The 22,290-nt window shown below is 37.3% G+C and overlaps 1 protein-coding gene across 1 annotated transcript in view; it reads right to left on the bottom strand.

Moving 5' to 3' along the window:
- The window catches only part of SPAG17 (sperm associated antigen 17), a 266,279-nt gene that overhangs the window by 134,706 nt on the left and 109,283 nt on the right, over nucleotides 1–22,290 (bottom strand). The window contains exons 8-13 of the mRNA XM_069089276.1: nucleotides 20,269–20,430; nucleotides 19,386–19,461; nucleotides 18,529–18,635; nucleotides 12,568–12,705; nucleotides 12,359–12,472; nucleotides 5,952–6,102 (exon numbers count right to left, since the gene is read on the bottom strand). Of these exons, the coding sequence (XP_068945377.1) occupies nucleotides 5,952–6,102; nucleotides 12,359–12,472; nucleotides 12,568–12,705; nucleotides 18,529–18,635; nucleotides 19,386–19,461; nucleotides 20,269–20,430 (748 nt within the window). The remainder of the gene's footprint in view (nucleotides 1–5,951; nucleotides 6,103–12,358; nucleotides 12,473–12,567; nucleotides 12,706–18,528; nucleotides 18,636–19,385; nucleotides 19,462–20,268; nucleotides 20,431–22,290) is intronic.

Below are 22,290 nucleotides of genomic sequence, written 5' to 3'. Positions count from 1 at the left end.
TGTAAAATGAAGGATTTGGATCCTAAGATTGCTAAGATTCTTTTTAACTCTAAAACCCTGTGATTCTTATTTTATTGATTAATGTCATTCCCCTTTCAGAAGAAACTGAAATTTTACAAAAGAAGTTAGTCTAGGAGGCATGAGTAGTTTTCAAGAATGAAATTCTGAAGATACAAAAGAAAACAAGTCTAATGAGTAGGAAAGGGAGGAGGGAGTATTGTGTAAAGAGACTGATGTGGATGCACCAGAAACTCTCTAATCCAATTTAGGGTTTAAGCAGAAATGTCTAGATGATGAAAGCAAGGTTAGGGAGCAGAGATGAATACAAAGGCATGATATGAAATTGAAAGAAGGGTCAATGGGATGAAGCTCAGAATGTGTTGGATTAGATGGTTAGATTTAAAAGATTGTGAAGAATGGGAGGGGCACCACAGAGCTGCGCAATAGCAGATATCTCAATTCTCCTCCCTCCAAAAAAGCAAGAGAACAGAATTTGAAAACCGTAGGTCAGTGAGCCTGACTTTGATTTCTGGGGAAAAACATTCTCATTGTTGTCATTTCAGTTGTTTCAGTTATGACCCCATTTGGGATTTTCTCCGTAAAGATACTGGAGTGGTTTGCCATTTCCTCCTCCATAACTGAGGAACTGTGACAAACAAAATTAAGCGACTTGTCCAGGATTAGCACAGCTTGAAAGTGTCTGGGACCCATTTGTTTGAAAAAGACCTAGGAGACAGAGGGGGATGAGTCTTCCTGACTCCAGTCACTCTATCCACTGTGCTACATAGCTGCCCTAAAAAATTTCTAGAATGTTGGGTGAAGACACTGATGTGGATTCATCAATGAATATCTGGAAAAAAAAAATCAGTGATCAGAAAGAACCAGCATTACTTCATCAGGAACAAGTGATTTCAGAATTTTCTTTTTGGTATGGTTACCAAAATGTTAGATCAAGAGAATACTATAGATACTGTTTGCCTAGAGTCCAGTAAAGTACATGATAAAATCATGTGGTTTTTACGGGAAAGTTGGAGATTGTCAACTAGATCACAATACAATTTGTTGGACTGAAAACTAGCTTAATGATTGGACCCCAAGGGTGATAATTAGTCATTCAGTTTCACCTTGGAAAGATGTCTCTAATGGAGGGCCCCAGGTGTTTGTGCTTGGTTCTATACTATTAATATTGCTGTTAATGACTGAGATAAAGGGATAGATGGCATAGTTACCAGATGTGTAGATGATACAAAAATTTGAGAGAGCTCATACACCAGAGGACAGTAAGGATCTGAAGAAATCTTAATAGGCTAGAATACTGGGACAAATCAAATAAGATTTAATAAAGATACATATTAAACTTTTAATGAGTTGAAGAAAAAAGTAGCTTCACAAATACATGATAAGGGAGGCACATTAGTGGTTTATTTGAAAAATACCTGGGAGACAGAGGGAGAAGGGGCTATAAGTCATCAGCTGGAGATCGAAGCCAAAAAAGTGAATATAATCTTGGGCTACATTAAGAGACACATAATTTCCAGGAATAGGAAGGTTATAGTGCCACTATATTATGAACTGGTTAGACCACATATGGAATATTGTGTCCATTTCTGGGCACCATATTTTAGGAAGGACATTATAGCACCTGTGAGCTGGAGAACGTTTACAAGAGTACAATAAGATGGTGAGGGATCTAGAATCCAGGTATCCTTGAGTGCAAAGATGGTTTAATTTTTGTCTCTGTATCCCAATTACCTAGTACAGTGTCTGGCACATAATAGCCACTTAATAAATGATAGTTGATTAACAGATTAATTCCTATGAAGACTGAGTGAAGGAATCAGGGACATTTAGCATGGTGAAGAGAAGGTTGGGAATAAGTTCAGAGGAATGATGATGAAGGATGCTACTCATCCAATGGTGATGGATACAAAGTTCAGAAAGAGACACATATCTTAGTATATGTCAAATCCTGCAATTTAGCAAAGTCTTTCTTTTCTTTCTTTTTTTTAATGGGGGGAGCCTGTGAAGGAGAAGGAAAGAAATAAGGATTTATAAAATGTTACTATATACTGGGCACTGTGTTAAGTGCTTTACAAATATTATCTCATTTGATCCTCACAATAACTCTGGGAGGTAAGTACTATTAATATTATCTCCATTTTTTTTTGAGTTGAGAAAATGGAAGCAGACGGAGGTTAAGTGACTTGCTTAGAGTCATGCAGCTAGACTAAGGCTGGATTTGAACTTTTCCTGAGAGAAAATGGATTTTAGCTAGCTGTAACAAAAATAAAAATTTAAAATAAGACTAAATAAATTTATTTAATAGATAAATCAAAAAAAAATTTAAAAGAGAGCAAAGGCATGGGTTGGAAGCAAGATAGGGGTGCCATGTGTAAAAGAGCTAAGATTTGTTCTGCTGACCCTAGGGGGCGGTAGAAGCAGCAGCTGGCAGAAACTTTGAGGAAACCATTTTTGGCTTGATGTAGGGAAAGACTTTTGAACAATGACAGCTGTCCAAAGGAGAAAAGGGCTGCCTCAGGAGAGATAGATAGGTTTCTCCTTCCCTGGGAGTCTTTAAGCAAAGGCTCAATAGCTACCTTGGTGGGCAGACTTTAGAGAAGATTCCTTTTCCAGTACGGGTTTGGAGGAGAGGGCCATTTTGGTCCTTTTCTCTCTGAAATCCTGTATTAGGATGCCATTAAAGACCTACAGACTATAACTATATGGTGGCGTGGAGGCAAACTCGAGTTTTCAAAGAGTCCTGTTGAACACAAGCTCTTACAGGTACTACCAAGCTAAAAGGGGCTTCAAGAATGGATCTGATAAGGGACTCTTAGGATCAGTCTAGCTTAGTTTAGATCCTTGTTACTGGATGATTGCAGTGATGAACCTTTTGCCAGTTAGGAACTCACAAAGAATATTTTGATTCAATTCAATTCAACCATCATCAAGTACCTAAAGTACTTAATGAGTTAGGCTTAGCAGTTAAAGCATCTGAGTAGGAAAGATCTGACTGGGTAATTTTAGGCAACTAACTTAACTTCTCAATTCCCCAAGCAATTCTCACATTTTAGAGGAAGGTTCTTCACTGGGTGTTCTTTATGTCATTTAAATCATAGATGGGGAGAAGAAGAAGATGAAGAAGAGGAAGAGGAAGAGTAAAAAACTGTAAGTCATTAGGAATAGAAAGGCTCAATGAAAAATGATGCATGCCTTCTAGGAGCTTACTTTCAAAAGGGGGAAGTGCCCAACTGTCTTGAGTAGACTTTAAGTTCAATGAGGGTAAGTGACTGTGTCTTATCTATCCCCTGTGGCATTAATCACACTGTTTTGTACATAATAGCTGATAAATACATCTATGAAAGGCAACAAAAACATTACTTGCAATGAGTAATATCAAATAATAAGAATTTTTAACTTTTAAAAGCTAGAACATATTCATGAATTACAACAATTTTTTGATCTTCATTAAAACCTACATAATAAGTTCATTGAGGGCATGAACAATGACCCTTCTATGTTCTAAGTCCCCCTTCAACCTATCAGCTTAGCATAACACTGTCAACCTAATGGTTACTCAATTCATACACATGTGCACATACATATATATTTATGACAATCAAGATAACAAATTTACTGAGTCATTCAGATACTCTAGGCTCTGCGGGGATAATTCTTATTGTTCAGTCATGTCTGACTCTGTCACTCCATATAGAATTTTCTTGACAAAGATACGGGATTCATTTGCTATTTACTTTTCTAGCTCATTTGACAGATGAGGAAACTGAGGCAAACAGGGTTAAGTGACTTGCCCAAGGTCATACAACTAGCAAGTGTCTGAGGTCATATTTGAACTAAGGTCTTCCTGACTCCAGGCCTGGCATTCTATCCACTGCACCATCTAGCTACCCTCTGTGGGATATATAAAGAAGTAAAAGTTATTTGGAGGGACAATATATACCAATATAACAGGATTCCTAACAATAGAATGTCAAATATGAAATATGTGGTAAAGACACTGAATCTATCAGAGGCTCCAAGTAAGGAATCATTGCGGGCCAGAATCAGCAGTGAAAGGTAAATGGAGAGGTGAGATTGTAGCTAGGCCTTGAAGGAAGGTTTAAGACTTAGGTAGGAAGGGGAAAAGTGTAAGGTAGCTTCTAGCCCTTCATCTTAGGTGCTAGGAAAAGAAGAAAATGATTGGGGAAGAGACTGAGGCACTCGGGGGTAAAGAGGATAATATATGGTCTTGTTTCCCTCAGTAAAATCATGAACATGTCCTGCTGAAAGTATGGCTGGCAGGGTAGAGTGTAAGCTCTTCTAGGGCAAGACCTTTCTTGATTTAGTATTTGGGTCTCCAATTAATCAATCATTCAATCAACAAGCACTTATTAAGTGATTAATATGTTCCAGGACCTATACTAGACTCTGGGCATATGAAGGCAAAAAATATTTCCTGCCCTCAAGAAGTTGACATTCTAAATGGGGACATGACATGTACACACACATATATACATACACATATATACACACACTAACATATATACAGACATATATATATATATTTTTAAATGAAGGCCTTGGCAGCTAGGGGGGTGGGGTGGTGGTCAGAAAAGACTTCATGTAGAAGGCAGCCTTCTTTATTCATCAATTCTCCTTCATTTAGACAGAGAATTCTAAGAGGAAGACGTTCCAGGGAGGAGGGAGAGCCTGTCAGATTCTATGTGTAGAATAGCAAGAAGGCTAGTTTTTTCTCTGCTGTATAGTGTGTGGAGATAAATAAGGTTGGAAGACATCATGATGGACTTTAAAGGTCAAACAGCTGGCATTTTATCCTAGTGGTACTAGTAAGCAGGGGAGTGAGAGTACGATCCATGCTTTAGGAAGATCACTTTGCAAACTCTGTACAGGATGGTTTACAAGGAGAGGAGAGACTTGAATCAGGAAAACTATTATAATAGTCCAAGAAAGAGTTGATGAGGGCCTGGTACACAGTAGGTGTGTAATAAGCTCACACTGATTTTCAATGTCAAGAACCCTGAGAGACATGGAGAAGTTTTGGATGGGGGTCGCTCCAAGAAATACTCTATGGAATTAACGTGAGTAAATAGCAAGATTTCTGAGCATAAGTCAAGACCCAGATGGGGCAGGGAGCATAATTTTGTAAGGGGTTAAATTGAAGAATCCAAGAATGGCAAAGTCAGAACGGACTTGAGAGGACTCTAGTCCAGCTGCTCCTTGAGGTCCTGACCTCTCTGTTTTGCCATTTCAGCTATTTCCTACACTTCCTTACTGCTTTCCACTGCTTACAAGTCAGACTGGGGAGAACATTTTCACTCTGAAAAGCAGCTTATCCACGTGAGATTTTCCAATTACTGATTAAGGGAATTAAACGATAAAAGGTAATTTATGTTCCATGCCTTTTGCCCAGAGGAGACTTTGGAGACTGATTTAATTGAGTGGAGTATTGTCACTGGTAAAACACTGCTTAGAACATCACAACTATTCAAAATGAAATAAGAAAAACAGCAATTCAGCATAAATTTTCTGTTTCAGACTCAGAAAACTTTTCACCAATGAAACTTTATATATGTATAAATACATATATTATTTATGTATATATAATATATTATATTAAATTATGTATATTGTATACATACACATACACACATATAATGTATATATGTATGTATGTGTGTGTGTATATATATATATACATATATATATATATATATATATATATATAGAGAGAGAGAGAGAGAGAGAGAGAGAGAGAGAGGTTTAATCCTGTCACACACACACACACACCCACACACCCATGAACAAATGAGTACAACTCAAAACAAAAAGTCAATTTTTTTGCGCGGGGGAAAGGGTGTAATGTCATGGCATATACACGTACACACCCATGAACAAAAGAATACAAACTAAAAATGAAAGCATTTATTCACCATTAGTACAATAGTGCATGAGTTCGTGAATTGTAGCCAGACGTTTGGTGTTATTCCACAAAGGAGGCAGAGGGAATTGAAGCAGTTTCCACAGTGGTAGCTTGGCCTGCATCTCCTGCTCAATTTGTACTGGGTCAAAATTCTTCTGGGCCTGATGCAAAAGAATAATGTGACAGAAACCATTAAAGTCTCACAAGAAGGTAAGCTGTCAGGAACCTTATAAATATGTAGAATGTAAAACATGATACTCCTCACACTCATTCTTTGAGGATGGGGATATCAATAGTAATTGAAGGGGACACACGATTAGTGTTTTGCTGAAGGTCAAAAAAGCATGTTTTTTTTGGGGGGGGGTTGGTTTTTTTTATTTTTTTTATTTTTTTGGCCAGAGTTTTCTGGCACAAGGAAAGAACTAAGTCTTCATCCGCACTGACAGACCGCCAAAGGCTGATCTGCATTAATCTTTCCCTTCTCCAGCTCCTTTCCTGGCCTCTGCTGGGTTTTGGAGCAACAGATACTAACTAAATGCAAAATGACCCAACATCTCAACAAGACCCATCTTGGCAAGTCAAGTCTGTTGATGTTGCTACTGAGGAAATGGTGAAGGCGGCCCTATCGTGAAGGAAGAATTCTAGACTGACTTTATTTCTCATCATTTTGTCTAGTTCATATGGAAAACAGTCACTTATAACTTAACTTTATAACTAGATTATTTTGATTTCAACTAATTGCTAGATCATTTCTACAAAGGACACATACAACTTATTTTCCTTAGTGGGTTAATAGTCGGCCCATTTCTGAAACACACTCCTTTCTTACCTTCACCTCATAGAATTTTTAGCTCTCTACTAAGGTTCAGCTCCAATGAAACTTCATAGACAAGGTCTATACATGTCCCCCATTTTCTTTTTTTTCTTTTTTCTTTTTGGAGGGGGGATGGCAGGGCAATTGGGGTTAAGGGACTTGCCCAAGATCACACAGCTAGTAAATGTTAAGTGTCTGAGGCTGGATTTGAACTCAGGTCCTCCTAACTCCAGGTCTGGTGCTCTATTCACTGAGCCACCTAGCCACCCCTCCCCATTTTATTTTTCAATTAACAGGAGTTTATCTTATCTCCCTCTTGTCTATACCCAATTTAGAAGTTAAAGAAGAAAAAAACATTGAAACAAATATGCATAGTTAAGCAAAACAAATTCTTGCATTGTTTTTTGTCCAAAAATGTTTGTCTCACTCTGCCTCTTTATAAAAATCATTCTTCATCTCAAATTTATCACCTCTCTATCAAGAATTCATTATTAATCTTCTTGAATCATGGTTAATCTTTTCACTTATAAAGGTTTCTAAATCTTTCAAAGTATTTTTTTTAAACGATGTTATTGTATGAATTTGTCTCCTGGGTTTGCTCACTTCACTCTGCATCAGTGTATACAAGTCTTCCCATATTTCTCTGAACCCATCCATTTCATAATTGCTTATGTCACAATAGTATTCCATTATAGTCATACACCATAATCAGCTCAGCTGTTCTCCAATGAATTGGAAGCCCCTTTACCTTCTAGTTCTTTGCTATTACAAAAATAATTGCTTTAAATATTTTTTAACATATGGGTCCTTTTCATCTCTGATCTCTTTTGGTGAATAAGCTCAGCAGAGGTATCACCGTGTTAAACGGTATGTGTAGGTAAAGGACCTTTTGAACATAGGTAAAAACTGCTTTCCTGTCAATTACCTCACAGGTAATTGTCATATAGTGCATTGATCTGCCTTATTTTTCCATTGGCCCAACATTTGTCATTTTCCTTTTTTTTTCATCTTTGCCAATACCAAGTGCAATCTCCTAATTATTTTAATTTGCATTTCCCTATTAGTGATTTGTAGCATTTTTTTCCTTATGGTTGTTGATAACTTCCAAATTTATATCCTTCAATCAGTTGTCAATTGGGAAATGACTCTCATTCTTGTAAATTTGAATCTACTTATTTATCTTGGAAATGAGAACTTTATTTTAAAAAATTGCAGCAAAAATGTTTCCCCACCCCGTCAATGGTTTCACTTTTAATTCTAGCAGTATTAGTTTTATTTGTTAGTAACTTTTTACATTTTATTTTATTAAAACTGTCCATTTTATCTTCTAAGATCCTCTTTCTCTCTTCTTTGATTGCTAACTCTTCGCCTCTTTCTTCCTCTAATTTGTTAATGGCCTTTTATACCCAAGTCATCTATCTATTTGGAGCTAATCTTGGTATATTGTGTGAAGTGTTGGTGAAAACCTAATTTCTGTCAAAATCCTGTTTAGTTACCTTAGTAAATTTATGGAATAATGCAGTTTGGGTCTTTGGGTTTATCGAATATTAGAATACCAGCGTTCATTTGCGTACCTAATCTGTTCCACTGATTGGCCTCTCTACTTTTCAACCAGTTCCAAATCATTTTGTTGATTACTAATTTATTAAATAGTGTGATATACCAGACCTCCTTCTGGCCCCATTTTTGTCTCATTTTCCTTGATATTCGTTATCTTTTGTCCATCTAGATGGATTTCTTTATTATTTCTTCCACCTTTATAAAGTAATACTTTGGTAATTTGATTGTTAAAGCATTAGGTAAATAAATTAATTTAGGTAGTAGTATCATTTTTATTTTATTGGCTTGGTCTATGCATGAGCAATTAGTATTCCTTCAATTATTTAGGCTTGTCTTTATATCTGTAAAGAGTATTTTGTAGTTGTATTCATCTAATTCCTGTTTTCTCAGTAGGTAAACTGTAAAATATTTGACATATTCCACAGTTATTTTAAATGAAATTTCTCTATCTCTTCCTACTGAGTTTTCTTATTAATATACAGAAATCTTGATAATTTATAATTCATTTATATCCTGTGACTTTGCTGAAGTTATTAGCTGCTTAAGTTGATTTTAGTTGAATCTCTAGGATTCTCTAGGTATATCATCATATCATCTACAAAAAGAAATAATTATTTAATCTTTGCTTTTGTGTATTCCCTAACTTTCTTGTCTTATTTCTCTAGCTAGTATTTCTAGCATTACATGAAATAGTAGTGGTAATAATGGAATTCTTGCTTTACCCTTGATCTTGAAAAATCCTTGATCTGAAAAAAAACTCTGGTATATAGTACTAGTTCTACAAAGCCTATCCTGATCCTACCAGTTCCTAGTGCCTTCTCCTCTCTGAACTTCATTCTCACCAATGCCTCATACAGCTCAAAGACCACCTTCTACAAGTAGTTTTTTTTTCTGATTTTCCTAACCACTAGTACCCTCCTTCCCAAATTTCCTTGTATTCAATTCCCTTGTTTTTATGTACTATACATACATTTATACACATGTATGTATGTGTATGTATGTATATATATATATATATATATATGTATGTATTTGTCTTCCCCATTAGAATGCAAGCTCCTTGGGAGCACCCTTAACTATATAAATCACATCATATGTAAACATACTAGATTATATCCTGTGACTTTTATTAGATATAAACTCTATATAAGTGTATTATGTACATATATACAGATTACATGTGGCTTATATAATCTATTATATATTTACATTCAATATTCTATACATATACACATATATGATAAATAAAAGGCTACACTTTAGTAGCTCAAAATTGCACTGACTTTTGGATGCTTTCTATATAGAACTTTGTAAACTTTAATTAATTAGCAAGCATTTATTAAGTACCTACTGTGTGTCCAACACTATTTTGAATGTTGAGGATACAAACTCAAAGAATGAAACAATCTTTATTCTCAGGGAGCCTGGAAGGAAGATGGGAGATGGAATGTTGTATGGGAAAAACAAAGAGGTGGCCAGTTTGGCAGGATAATAGAGTGAAGATAGAGGAATGATATAGTTTGGAACCAGGTTGTGTAGGGCTTTAAAAGCTAAGCAGAGGAGTTTATATTTGATCCTAGATGTAATAAGGTGGCCACTGTGGTTCACTGAATAGTGAAACCATTGTTTTGACAGCAGTGTATTGAGTGAACTGGAATAGAAAGAAACTTAAGGCAGGGAGACCAATGAGGAGGCCACTGAAATAACCTAGGTGTTTAAATAGCATGGTATCTGTTTGCATAAATTATACACATATATACACGTATATACACATGCACATATCTATCTATACATATATATTGTAGAAGTAGAATGGTAATATTTGTCAAATGATGAGAGATATGAGGTGAAGGAGAGGAAAGAGATAAAGATAATGTCAAAGTTATGAAGCCAGGACACTGGAGATTTAAGCTTTCTTAGTTTAAAACTGCACTAAGACTTTTGGAAATCCACACACATATGTGGGTGTGGGTGTGTATGTGTGTGTGTGTTGGGTGTGTATATGTGTGTAGGTATGTGATGCTATAGGTATTATTATATTTATTTTACAGATGAGGAAACAGATTGAGAGAGAGTAACCCAGGGTTATACAGCAAATGAAGTACTAGAGTAGGTTTTTTTTAGTTGTAATATAAAACAGTAAGTTCCACAAACTTTTGAGTAAGAGTAGGTTTCAAATCTAGCTCTTCCTGACTCCAAGTCTAGTACTTGATTCACTACATCAAATTCATTAAGATTATATTTAGGGTTGTGAATGTGAAGGTTTGCTTTTGACTTTGAAAAACATCAAATTCCCATGTATGAGACAGGGGAAGTCTGATTAGGCAACATTTCCTGTGACTGCATGCTCAATATAATAATATGGTAGTCCAAAGAACTAATGTGATGTTAGGGGTGCATCATTAGCAATGTAGTGTCCAGGAAACCTCTCATTCGGACTGTTGCACGAGTCTTCTCATTGGTTCCCCGGCCTCCAGAGTCTCCACTACTTCCTGTCTTCACCAACCCATCCTCCATACAACTGGCAGCCAGATGCAGAATGGAGTAGCACTACCTACAGAAACATCTGTAGGCCTTCAAGGATGAAATACAAACTCTTTAACATGCTACATAAAGCTATTCCTTCACAACATAGTTCTTACCTGCCTTTCCAGTCTTCCTTCATATTACCCTGCTTCAAGTTATCCCCATTTAAATCATAATGTCTTGCTGTTCTTGGAAACATATCCCCCAGTTTTGTTTTCTATTGTTTTATTTTTATTGCAAGTGCGTAGTATAGTGCCTTGTACATATTAGGTACTTAGTAAATACTTGTTAAATAGTAGGGAGTGAGACTAATAAGAATTATACTATACTTGGCTGTGATCAGCCCACTTCTGCAATATTTCCTTCAGTTTAGTTTTCTTCACATTTTGTAAAAGGCAATGGCAAATACAGGTGCAGTCAGAAGAGGATGGAGAGGAAACTAGAGAATATTCAATTCAAGAAATATTTATTAAATGCCTCCGATGTCCAAGACACTGTACTAGATGCTGGAGAATGCAGGGAGAAGGGAATAAAATGCCTACTATGTGCTGGGCACTGTACTAAGCACTTTTTAAAAAACAAATATTATCTCTTTTTATCCTTACAACAACCCTGGGAGGTTAGTGTTATTGTTACCCCCATTTTATAGGTGAAGAAATCTAAGCAAAGAGAGGTTAAGTGACTTGCCTAGGGTCACACAGCTAGTAAGTATCTGAGGCCGGATTTGAACTCAGCTCTTCCTGACTCAAGACTCAGTGCTTTATCCACACACTGCATCAACTCTCTACCTCTACAAGGACAACATAGTCTTTATCTTCAAGGAGTTTACATTTTACATATATGTAGATAAATATGTATAAAGTAATTTGAGAAGGAAGAATGAATAAACTTGGGAGAAAGTGGGGAATGATTTTAATTATTATTAATACAAAATTGCAATTTCAGTGATATGGAAAAATCCTATATTGGAAAAAATGCCTTCTTCCAAAGCAAATTGGTAACTCTTCTACAACTTCTAGCCTTAAAGAGAATTACCTGGGACACTGGAAAGCTAGATGACTTACCAAAAATTACAAATTTAGTGTGTGATAGAGGCCAGACTTAAACTCAGGTCTTCCTCCTTCTCCTCCTCCTCATCTTCATCATCATCATAACTATTGTCATCACTATCACCACCACCATCATCACCATTATCACAACCGGCACCACCACTACCACTGCCACCACCACCATCATCATCATCATTTTCATAAATCTGTACGGAGGATAAGAATTGGGCTCTGTGACTTTAATTTAGGGAATTTTGACTGAGAAAGCTCCTTTAACCAAAGTAGGTTGGCACCTTTTCTATAATTCATGATTGTGAAGAGTACTATACAGTAGAACACCCAGGTTAAAAATGACTAGCCCAGTACCACACAACCAGTATGTCAGAGGCATCCAAGTGGTCCTGCTCTCTACCCACTATCTGAGATGTCTCGCATTATGTGCATGATAATAATGGCAATAATAATTACCCTTAGCACATGCTTCTTGGGACCCTGTGCATCATGGTAGTTCAGTATGAGAGGACCTTTCTGATCTGCCATTTTCTCTCTTTCATCTTCAGGTAAGAAAATCCGATGCAGATTCTGTTTAATGGCAAATCACACATTAGATTTTAAAGAGAGACTCTGAAGATTTTCCAATGGTGGAGGCGAATGGGGTGACACAAACCCATACTTACCTCTTTTTCAGTCTCTGTGAGACAGAGAGATGGCAGGATGGATACAATGTGAGCTGCAATCCTGGGATCCAACCCATCTTCTCTGGGCATGGGTGGCATTAAGCTAGGTGGGAGAAGTTCATTCTCTGTTGCCACAATCTATTAAAATATAAAAAGTTTTTAAATTTCCTTTCAAAAGAGTAGCTGTCCTAATAATCAGTTCTTTGATGAAACTGCATAATTCCATAATTCAGGGGGAAAATAAAATAGTCGCTGCAAGTAGAGGATCAATAATTGTGAAAATAAGCAAATAATTGGAAATACACATTTAATTCTTATTGTACATACAACTGGACACAATTAGACAATGAGAGACACTACTACTATAGAAATAAGAATGTATAATGTATTTTTAACTTGCACTTTTTTCTTAAAAATCTCAATACCTATGCATTAGATTTTTAAACTTTGCAAGTTAACAGTACATAAAATTCGCATCTAAGTGAGGCAGCATGGTATAGTGGCATTAAAGTCTAGAAGTCAGAAATACTTGAGTTCAAGTCCAGAATACATACTGTGTGACCATGGGCAAATTACTTAACGTCTCAGTGCCTCAGGCATCTCTCTGATACTCTAAGTTGCAAAACAGCTGAAAGCAGTATAGGAATGAGGTGCCTCCCTAAGAATTCTCTTACACCAATGAAGTCAGTAGTTCAGGCAAAAACAGAAAATCATGACACTGAAGTCCAGAAAGATGGAATCCTTTTAAAGTTTAAGGAGATATATTGGTGTGGGCATTGTCTGCAAAGATACAGAGCATAATTCCCCTAAGATTGGTAATTAATATTTGAGAATGGTGGGGGAGTTAATTACCCTAGAGTCATCTTAGTGGATAACCTTTCTGAATTTAGTTAGGCTGGTCCTTGGAAAATAAAGATCTATTCTATCACCGGGGTTATACTCAAAGCTTTTCTAGTTTCACATTAAAGATTATGTTACATTGTCATAGTCTTCAAGAACCCAAGGCCACATTGATCTCATGATGATGCAATGGAGTGACCCTTTGGTAGCAGGAAAATAACTGGCTTACATTTATACAGAAAGCCAGTTGACCAAGAAATATAATAAAATAATAATATAGTGATATTGTAATATTTCAGACAGTCATGATTTTCATCAATGTGCACACTACTTCTACTCATGTAGAGATCCCAATTCTTCTACCGCTTGGTAGAAGTCTCTAAGAATCGCTGTGGTCAAAACTAAATATCACTATTGCAACCAACTAGGTGAAGAGATTTTCCAAACTTGGTGAGCCTGGTTCTCTAATGATCAGAACATTATCTGTTACTGGATCTGTCCTGATGATGATTGCTTATTTGAGATAGAACCCTATGGTTAATAATATCTTAATACTATAATTCTTGAATAGATCTCATCAATGTAGGTACAATATATGACAGTAAAAATCATAACTCATCCATATCTTAGTATCCTCTGAGAACTGGTCCATGATTTCTCAAAAATCATCCACTAGGGGTGCGCGAGAAGATCACTTAGCATGGAAATGTCATGATGGAATATAGTTTCACAGTCTTCCACCATCTTCTACTATTTCATAGTCTCTCACTGTCTTCTTCCCAAAGGTTCTGAAAACAGGTAGTGCCATGGCTATCATTTGTTCTTGCCTTGCAATTAGATCCAGGGTGTGGTGTATGAGGTGGCTTCTAGGCTCTTTTAGCCTTTTTATTGTGACAAGTACTTTGTCACTGGTCTATGTCAAAGTCCTTTCTTTATTTCATGCTTTCAAGCATCTATATATACTTTGTTTAACTATGTTGTTGCATCTATTTTAGATTGGATATCTTCTTAAAATTTCCACCAAATCCGTATCGTGGTGTTTGTTGTTATTGACCACAAGGTCATTCTCCCTCCTTCTGAAGGAGTTAGGCATCATCTTTATTCCCCAAATCTTACCTTCTACTAGAGAACTTCCATATTTATGACGATGATCCCTCAAACTTTCTAATGTCCCAGTTTTTCAGTCTCCTTAAATCCCATTACCCACTCCTTTATTCCACTTCAGTTACACTTAGAGATGGTCATGTGCTGGATCTTACTATTAGCTATAATTGTTCTGTTTTGTTGATAAAATCTCTTGACACTCCTCTGACCATAACTTCACAGTCACTTCAACACTCTGCCTCGCCCCTCCAAAAACCATACCTTGCCCTTGACTTAATGTCTAATTTCTCTACTTAATACTTTTTTTGGTTATTTTTTGTTCTTTTTAAATTTTTAATCTTATTTTTTATTCATATACTGTGCTTTCATATCACCTTCATTTCTAAAACATTTCCTCTCTTATCTAATAAACCATTTTTTCTAGAAAAGATTTTTTCTCTTATTCTTTTTTAGATTAAATTTTATTTTTAGTTTACATCATTAGTTTCCACAAGATTTTGAGTTACAAATTTTTTCCCTGTCTTTCCCTTACCCACCACCCCTCAACAACGATACTACTGTGTAACCCCTACCCCAATCTGCTCTCTCCTATATCCTCCCCCATCCCCCCTCTGACTTTCCAGTTGGGCAAGAGGGTCTCTATACCCCAGTGCCTGTATATCTTATTTCCCAGTTTCATGTAAAAAGAAATAATAATAATATATTTTTTAAACATTTGATTAAAAATTTTAAATTCCAGATTCTTTCCCTTTCTTCCTCATCACCCACCCTTACTGGGAAAATAGGCAATTCAATATAGGTTGTACATATGTAACTATGCAAAACATTTCCATAATGGATATATTGTGAAAGACTGACTGTATTTCCCTCCATCCTACCCTGCCCCCTCACTTGCTCTATTCTCTATTTTGACCCTGTCCCTTTTCAAAAGCGTGTGCTTATAACTTCCCTCCCCCCACCTGCTCTCCCCTCCATCATCCCCCCTCTCATTCCCTTCCCCCCTACTCTCCTGTAGGGTGAGATTTCCTATTTAGTGTGTATGTCATTCCCTCCCTTATTCAAATTCAATGAGAGTAAGGTTGACCCATTCCCTTTTTCCTTCCTGTTCTTCCCCTCCATTGTAATAGATTTCCCTTGCCTCTTCTATATGAGATAATTTACCCCATTCTGTCTCTCCTCATCTCCTTTCATTATATTCCTCTCTCACTTCTCAATTTCACCTTTTAAGTATCGTCCCTTCCTACTCAATTGGTCCTGTGCCCTCTGTGTATGTATACCTGTACATATATATATATATACATATATACACACACACATATATATACACCATACTCACATATATATATATATTCATACACCCATATACCCTCCTATATAGACATATATGTATGTATTTATATATACATATATATGTATACCCACACATTTCTATTCCCTTCAACTATTCTCATACTGAGAAAAGTTTCCTAAGTTACAATGATTGTTTTTCATGTAGGAATGTAAATAGTTCAGCTTTGATAAGTTCCTTATGATTTCTTTTCCCTGTTTACCTTCTCATGCTTCTTTAGCTTCTTGTATCTGAACGTCAAATTTTCTATTCAATTCTGTTTTTTCATCAAGAATGCTTGAAAGTCCTCTATTTCATTGAATGACCATATTTTTCCCTGAAACATGATACTCAGTTTTGCTGGGTAGGTGATTCTTGGTTTTAATCCCAGCTCCTTTGACCTCTGGAATATCATATTCCAAGCCCTTCGATCCCTCAATGTAGAAGCTGCCAGATCCTATATTATCCTAATTGTGTTTCCACAATATTCAAATTGTTTCTTTTTGGCTGCTTGTAATATTTTCTCCTTAATCTGGGAACTCCAGAACCTGGCTATAATATTTCTAGGAGTTTTCTTTTTGGGATCTTTTTCAAGAAGTGGATTCTTTCAAACTCTATTTTGCCCTCTGGTTCTAAAACATCAGGGCAATTTTCCTTGAGAATTTCTTGGAGGATGATTTCTAAGTTCTTTTTTTGATCATGCCTTTCTGGTAGTCCAATAATTTTTAAATTATCTCTCCTGGATCTATTTTCCAGGTCAGTAATTTTTCCTATGAGATATTTCATATCGCCTTTTAGTTTTTCATTTGTTTGGATCTGTTTAATAGTGTCTTGATTTCTCATAAAGTCATTAGCTTCCATTTGCTCCAATCTAATTCTGAAGGAATTATTCTCTTTAGTGAGCTTTTGAGATTCTTTTTCCATTTTGCAAATCTGGCTTTTTAAGGCATTCTCCTCCTCATTGGTTTTTTAGCCTCTTTTGCCATTTGAATTAGTCTATTTTTGTAAGGTGTTATTTCTTCAATCAGGTTGTTGACTTTCTTTTCATGATTTTCTTGCATCGTTCTCATTTCTCTTCCCAATTTTCCCTCCACTTCTCTTAAAGTTTTCAAAATCCTTCTTAAGCTCCTCTATGGCCTGTAGCCAGTTCATATTTTTCTTGGAAGCTTTTGGTATAGGAGTTCTGACTACTTTTTTTTGGTTATTACTCCTACTTTCAATTTACTTTCTTCCCATTCCAATCTTGAGCCCATAGTCAATCAATTCAATCTACTCTTGAAGCCCTCATCCCTTTGTTTTATTTCCCCTTATCCCAAACTTCAGCTCTTTATTACTCCCATCATCTACTTCCTCTGCTCTTACTCATGTGCTGATGAATGGAGCTGGAGGAAGTTCTATTTACTTCTAATCAGGAAGATTCATGTTATCCCACTTTAATTGGGCCATCGTGGCATCAGGACAGTCCTTTGATTTTTCTCTAATCAATTCCCTGTCTCATTCCCCATAGAAGCTATTTCATCTCTTCTGTACTTAAGCCTCTCAGACTTCCTGCTTCCCTCTTAGCTGAAGATCTCACATCTTATTTTGAGAAAACTGACCCCATTTTCTGTGCATTCCCTCTTCTCTTCATCTCAAAACTCCCTCATAGCATCCCCTTCTCTTTCCTCTTTTCCTGCAGTCTTTGATAAAGAGATGGCCCTTCTCCTAGCCAAGGCTAACCCTTCTGCATATGCCCTGGTTTTATCTATTCCCATCTATCCCAGCAGATTACAAAGTCAATTATCACTGCCTCCCTGCTCCATTCTCATCTTTAACCTCTTCCTATTAAGTAGAACCTTTCCTTCTGCCTTCAAACATGTCTAAGTCATCCCCCTCCAACAAATCTTCACTAGGTCCCACTATGCCCTCAAGCTAAATCTTATAAGTCTCTCCCCCTTTTCAGAGAAATAATTAGAGAAAGCTTCTTACATTCATTGTCCCCTTTTCCCATCCACTCACTGACTCCTGAATCTTTTGCAATATGGCTTTTGATGTTATTACTCAATTTCAAGTACTTTCTCCAATATTAACAATGATCTCTCAATTGTCCAATCTGATGATTTTTTTCTGAATCCTCATCTTTCTTGACCTCTCTGATGTCTTTGGGGAGAACCTGGAAATGAGTGTAGACTCTTTGGAAGCTAGTAGACAGAAAAACCAGGATCTCTCCTTTCTCAAGCTCTTACCAACTCCACCTGTCATGAAGGCATGAGAACATCTAGTAATCACACTCTACCAGTGAGTGGAATCTTAACAAATGGGTGTGAGCCTTGAGTTACAATAGGATTATAGATAAAAAGCTAGAAAGTACCTCTGTGTAAACCAACCACCTCACTTTAAAGATAGGGAAAGTGAGGCCAGGTTAAGTGACTTGCCCAAAGTCAAATACTGTAACAGAAAATAGAAGAACTGATAACTGAACCTCCGGCTTCTGACTCTAAGTCTTGTCCTCTGTATAGATGACTGCACTTTCCTCCCTCATAATTATTACTTCATTTTTATCCTCGTGGTGATCTTCAGGAGACAAATAAAATTAGACATCACTATCAATCAGTCCTTGATTTACAGATGAGAAAGTCAAAGCATAGAGAGTTTAAGTGACTTGATGACAGTCACAAAGTTTGGAGAAATGACACTGTGGGACTACCCACCTGTTCCAAGATGCCGTTAAGTATCAAAGGCACAGAAATGAATTCTTCAGGAATCTGTTCCATCAAATCATTGTAATATCTCATATCTACGTCAGTGGAGAGGGAACCTATTGTGAACAACAGAAATAATCCACTGCACTATTAAGCTGTATTCCCCATTAGCATTCCATTCATGAGTAGAAGTCTTTGCTATACTAGAGTAATTGGGAAGAAGAGGTGAACCTAGAAACTAGAAAGGAGTGTGGGATAACTGCTCCTTTCTTTTTTCTTTTTTGCTCTTTGGAGGGCAATTGAGGTTAAGTGACGTGCCCAAGGTCACACGGCTAGTTTTTGTGTTAAGTGTCTGAGGCTGGATTTGAACTCAGGTCCTCCTGACTCCAGGGCAGGTGCTTTGTTCACTGTGCCACCTAGCCTCCCCTAACTGCTCCTTTCTAAAGAAAATCCTCTAAATCCTCCCACTCACACACTCAGTGTTCAAGACAAACTTGACATCTCATGACTGAATGTATGTACTCTCCTTGCCTCTGATCACCCAATATGAAATGTAGTTTGACATATGTCTCTCAGAGTCCTGGTACGTCTCCAAGGCTCAGCTCAGGGTTACTTCTGAGAAGCCTTCCTTGATCCCACCCCATCTCCACCCAGTTGATAATTCTCCCCACTCTCCTCAAATTTGCCTTCATTTTCTAATCTGTGTGCACTGTGAATCCCCCCCCCCCCAGAAGAATATAATCCCTTTGAGGGAAGAGCCTGCTTTCATTTTGTCTTGGTGTCTCCAATACTGCTTTACACAGTGCAGGAACTGAGCAATTGTTTTATCAAAGTGCTGAACTAAATCTGTAAGGTTTAATACATACTGTCTCGTGTTACTTGTGACTCATCTGTCTGTGTTTTCTTCTTTGATGAAATGGCTGCTGAACTTGCAGATGCTCCCTAAAATAATCACCAAAAAAACACATATCTAAGTAATTGGGCTAAAAGAAATGCTCTTAAATGCTGGTAATGTCTTTTCTGAGATAATGGTGGTGGTGCTTCCTAACTCTCTGTCTGGGTCACTACATCTACCACCCAATTATCTGCCTAGTGTCAGACTGCAGTGGAGAGGAAACTATCAGAATTAGGGGCAGCTCATGATGGAAATGAACACTCCTTGCTCTCCTGACCAAAGTGAGTGATTGACTGATTTACTTTAGGGTAGGGCAGAACATCAGGAACTTTTTTCCTGTGGGAAATCTTAGACTTTGCCAAGTGTTGGGCCATAATGAGGTTGCTGAGAGTCAGGGAAATCTTCCCCTGTTAAAAATCAGAAATAAAAAATTAATGCTGTATCATTGTGACCTGAGTGCCATCAAGTGTCCTGAGATAGGGGAGTTGGCAGCTACATTTTATCTCTAACCACATTGCTTCAGAGATGTGCCTGAGACTACTGCTACTCTCCTCTCCTATCTTCCTCCATTTATCTCTAAAAGTGGCATCAATTTATCTCAGGTATTTTCATGGGTTATCCTTCTACACAACATTATGTCATACTAGATCACAAATCAGGAAAACAAACTTCTTTTTAATTTTTTTTAATGCAATTGGGGTTAAGTAAATTGCCCAAGGTTACATGGCCAGTTATTTTGTGTGAGTGTTAAGTATATGAGGCCAGAACTGCACTCACTGCACCACCTAGTCACCCCAGGAAAACAAACTTCTTTAAATAGGCACTCAGCCTTTCATGACAAGAGAACGTGCTACCTCAGGAGTCCAAGGCATATCCAGATGAGCTCTCTCACTTGAAACTTGGGGGACATTAATGAGTCTCATATTTTCTAAGTAGTTCAGATGCTGCCGCCTCCAGTCCAGGCTGTCATATATCAAGCAAGCGATAGTTTCAAAAAGGTCAGTGCCAAAGTCCAGCTACAGGAGGAAATGCCATAGGGACAGTCATCAGTTTTGTGTAATGAAGTAAAGTTCAGGAAATATCTAGCTACCTAATGTTATAATTGTTAAGCTAGCCCCCATCTGCACATACATCTCTCTTCTCCTCTATTATCATAAGTAATCAATGATCAATAAACACTGATTAAGCACATATTACATTCCAGGCACAGCACTAAGTATGGGACACCAATAAATTGCAGGACCCCCATGTCACAGAAGCTCATAGTTGAAATGGGCACCTAATCATAGGGTCATAGGACCATAGACAACTGTGCTAGGTTACGGGGACTTCAGAGTTCATCTGGTCCAATACCCTTATTTTACAGATGAGGAAACTGAATCCTAAAAAGCTCAAATGACTTGTCCAGAGTCATAAAGATAGTAAGTGTCAGAAGTAGTATCTGAGTTCAGGTTCTTTCACTCCAAGCTCAGTACTCTTTCATTGATGCCATGCTGTCTTTAGAGGCCATCTGGCTTAACCATATACCTCTGGGGAATGGAGAATCACTGCTTCTCAAAGTGCCTTCACTTTTGGGGCAGGTATAACTAGTCTGAATCCAAAACGATCACAAGTATGGCATAAAGAAATGATTCAGTAGGGATGAAGACTTTTGAATAGCTGAGGCAATCTGCTGGAGCTTCCTCTCTACCAAAAGTAGTGGCAGAAAAGTTCTTGACTTGTTTTAAAGAATATTCAAACCTTCAAAAAGTGGAGGAAATAACAAGGACTGCTATTCTGGGCTTGACTCTGATCAATAAAGACAAGCTAATTGCTTGAAGTAGAAATGGTAGGAGCCTTGGAGGTTCCACGTTGGAATTCCTGGTAAAACTGGGGAAGAAAGATGGATAGGGTCTGACATGAGACTTAGACTTTACAAGAGCAACTGTCAAAGGGTTCAGAGAGTGGAAGCTGAGCATTTTCATCCCAATACCTCTATGGAACAGGCACTCCAACCATTATTATCCTTTATCTATACAAATGAAAATACTGAGGTCCAGAAATGTGAGGCGATTTGTCCAAGGCTGGAGAGTTGGTAAGAAGCGGAGACGATATTTAAACTCAAGTCTCCATAGAGATTCTCCAAGATTCTTTTCACTGTGCCAGACTTCAAGGAACAATGCATTTGTGGCTTTGGCCAATAACTAAAGAATTACCATCTCTACAGCACGCTGCCTGCAATCTTGTCATTCTTCTTCTACTGCAACCTTAGGCTCTGCTCCTGGTATGCTGAATTAAAATATTCTGTCACATGTATAGACACTTGTTGTTTATTCAATAAGTTATGTCTGACTGTTCATGACCTATTTTGGGGTTTTCTTGGCAAAGATACTGGAGTGGATTGCCATTTCCTTCTCCAGCTTATTTTATAGATAAGGAACCTGAGGCAAACAGGGTTATGTGACTTGTCCAGGGTCACACAGCTAGTAGGTGCCTGAGGCCAGACTTGAACTGAGGACCTCCTGACTCCTAGCCTGATTCTCTATTCACTGTATTACCTAGATGTTCCTAATAGACACTACAAATATCGAATAGATGGGCTTTTCTCTTATCTTGTCCAAAACTAGACCATTCCTATCCCACTGAGACTAATTTCCTTGTATGTATTGTTTTCTTTCAAGAGATTATAAACTTCTGGAGAATATGGATTTTCTTACTCGCATGTATTTATATCCCCAACACTTTGCACAATGCCCAGAACATGGCAATTCCTTAAAAATGTTTTCTATCTATCTATCTATCTACCCATCCATCATCCATCCATCCATCCATCCATCCATCTATCTATCTATCTATCTATCTATCTATCTATCTATCTATCTATCTATCTATCTATC

This window comes from Petaurus breviceps, unplaced genomic scaffold (assembly GCF_028583685.1).
Source record: "Petaurus breviceps papuanus isolate PSGF00001 unplaced genomic scaffold, PetGlider_PUasm1.0 186, whole genome shotgun sequence".
In the NCBI taxonomy this organism is placed as follows: domain Eukaryota; kingdom Metazoa; phylum Chordata; class Mammalia; order Diprotodontia; family Petauridae; genus Petaurus; species Petaurus breviceps.
Note: the sequence above shows the minus strand (reverse complement) of the source record. Positions and strands in the feature narration are given on the sequence as shown.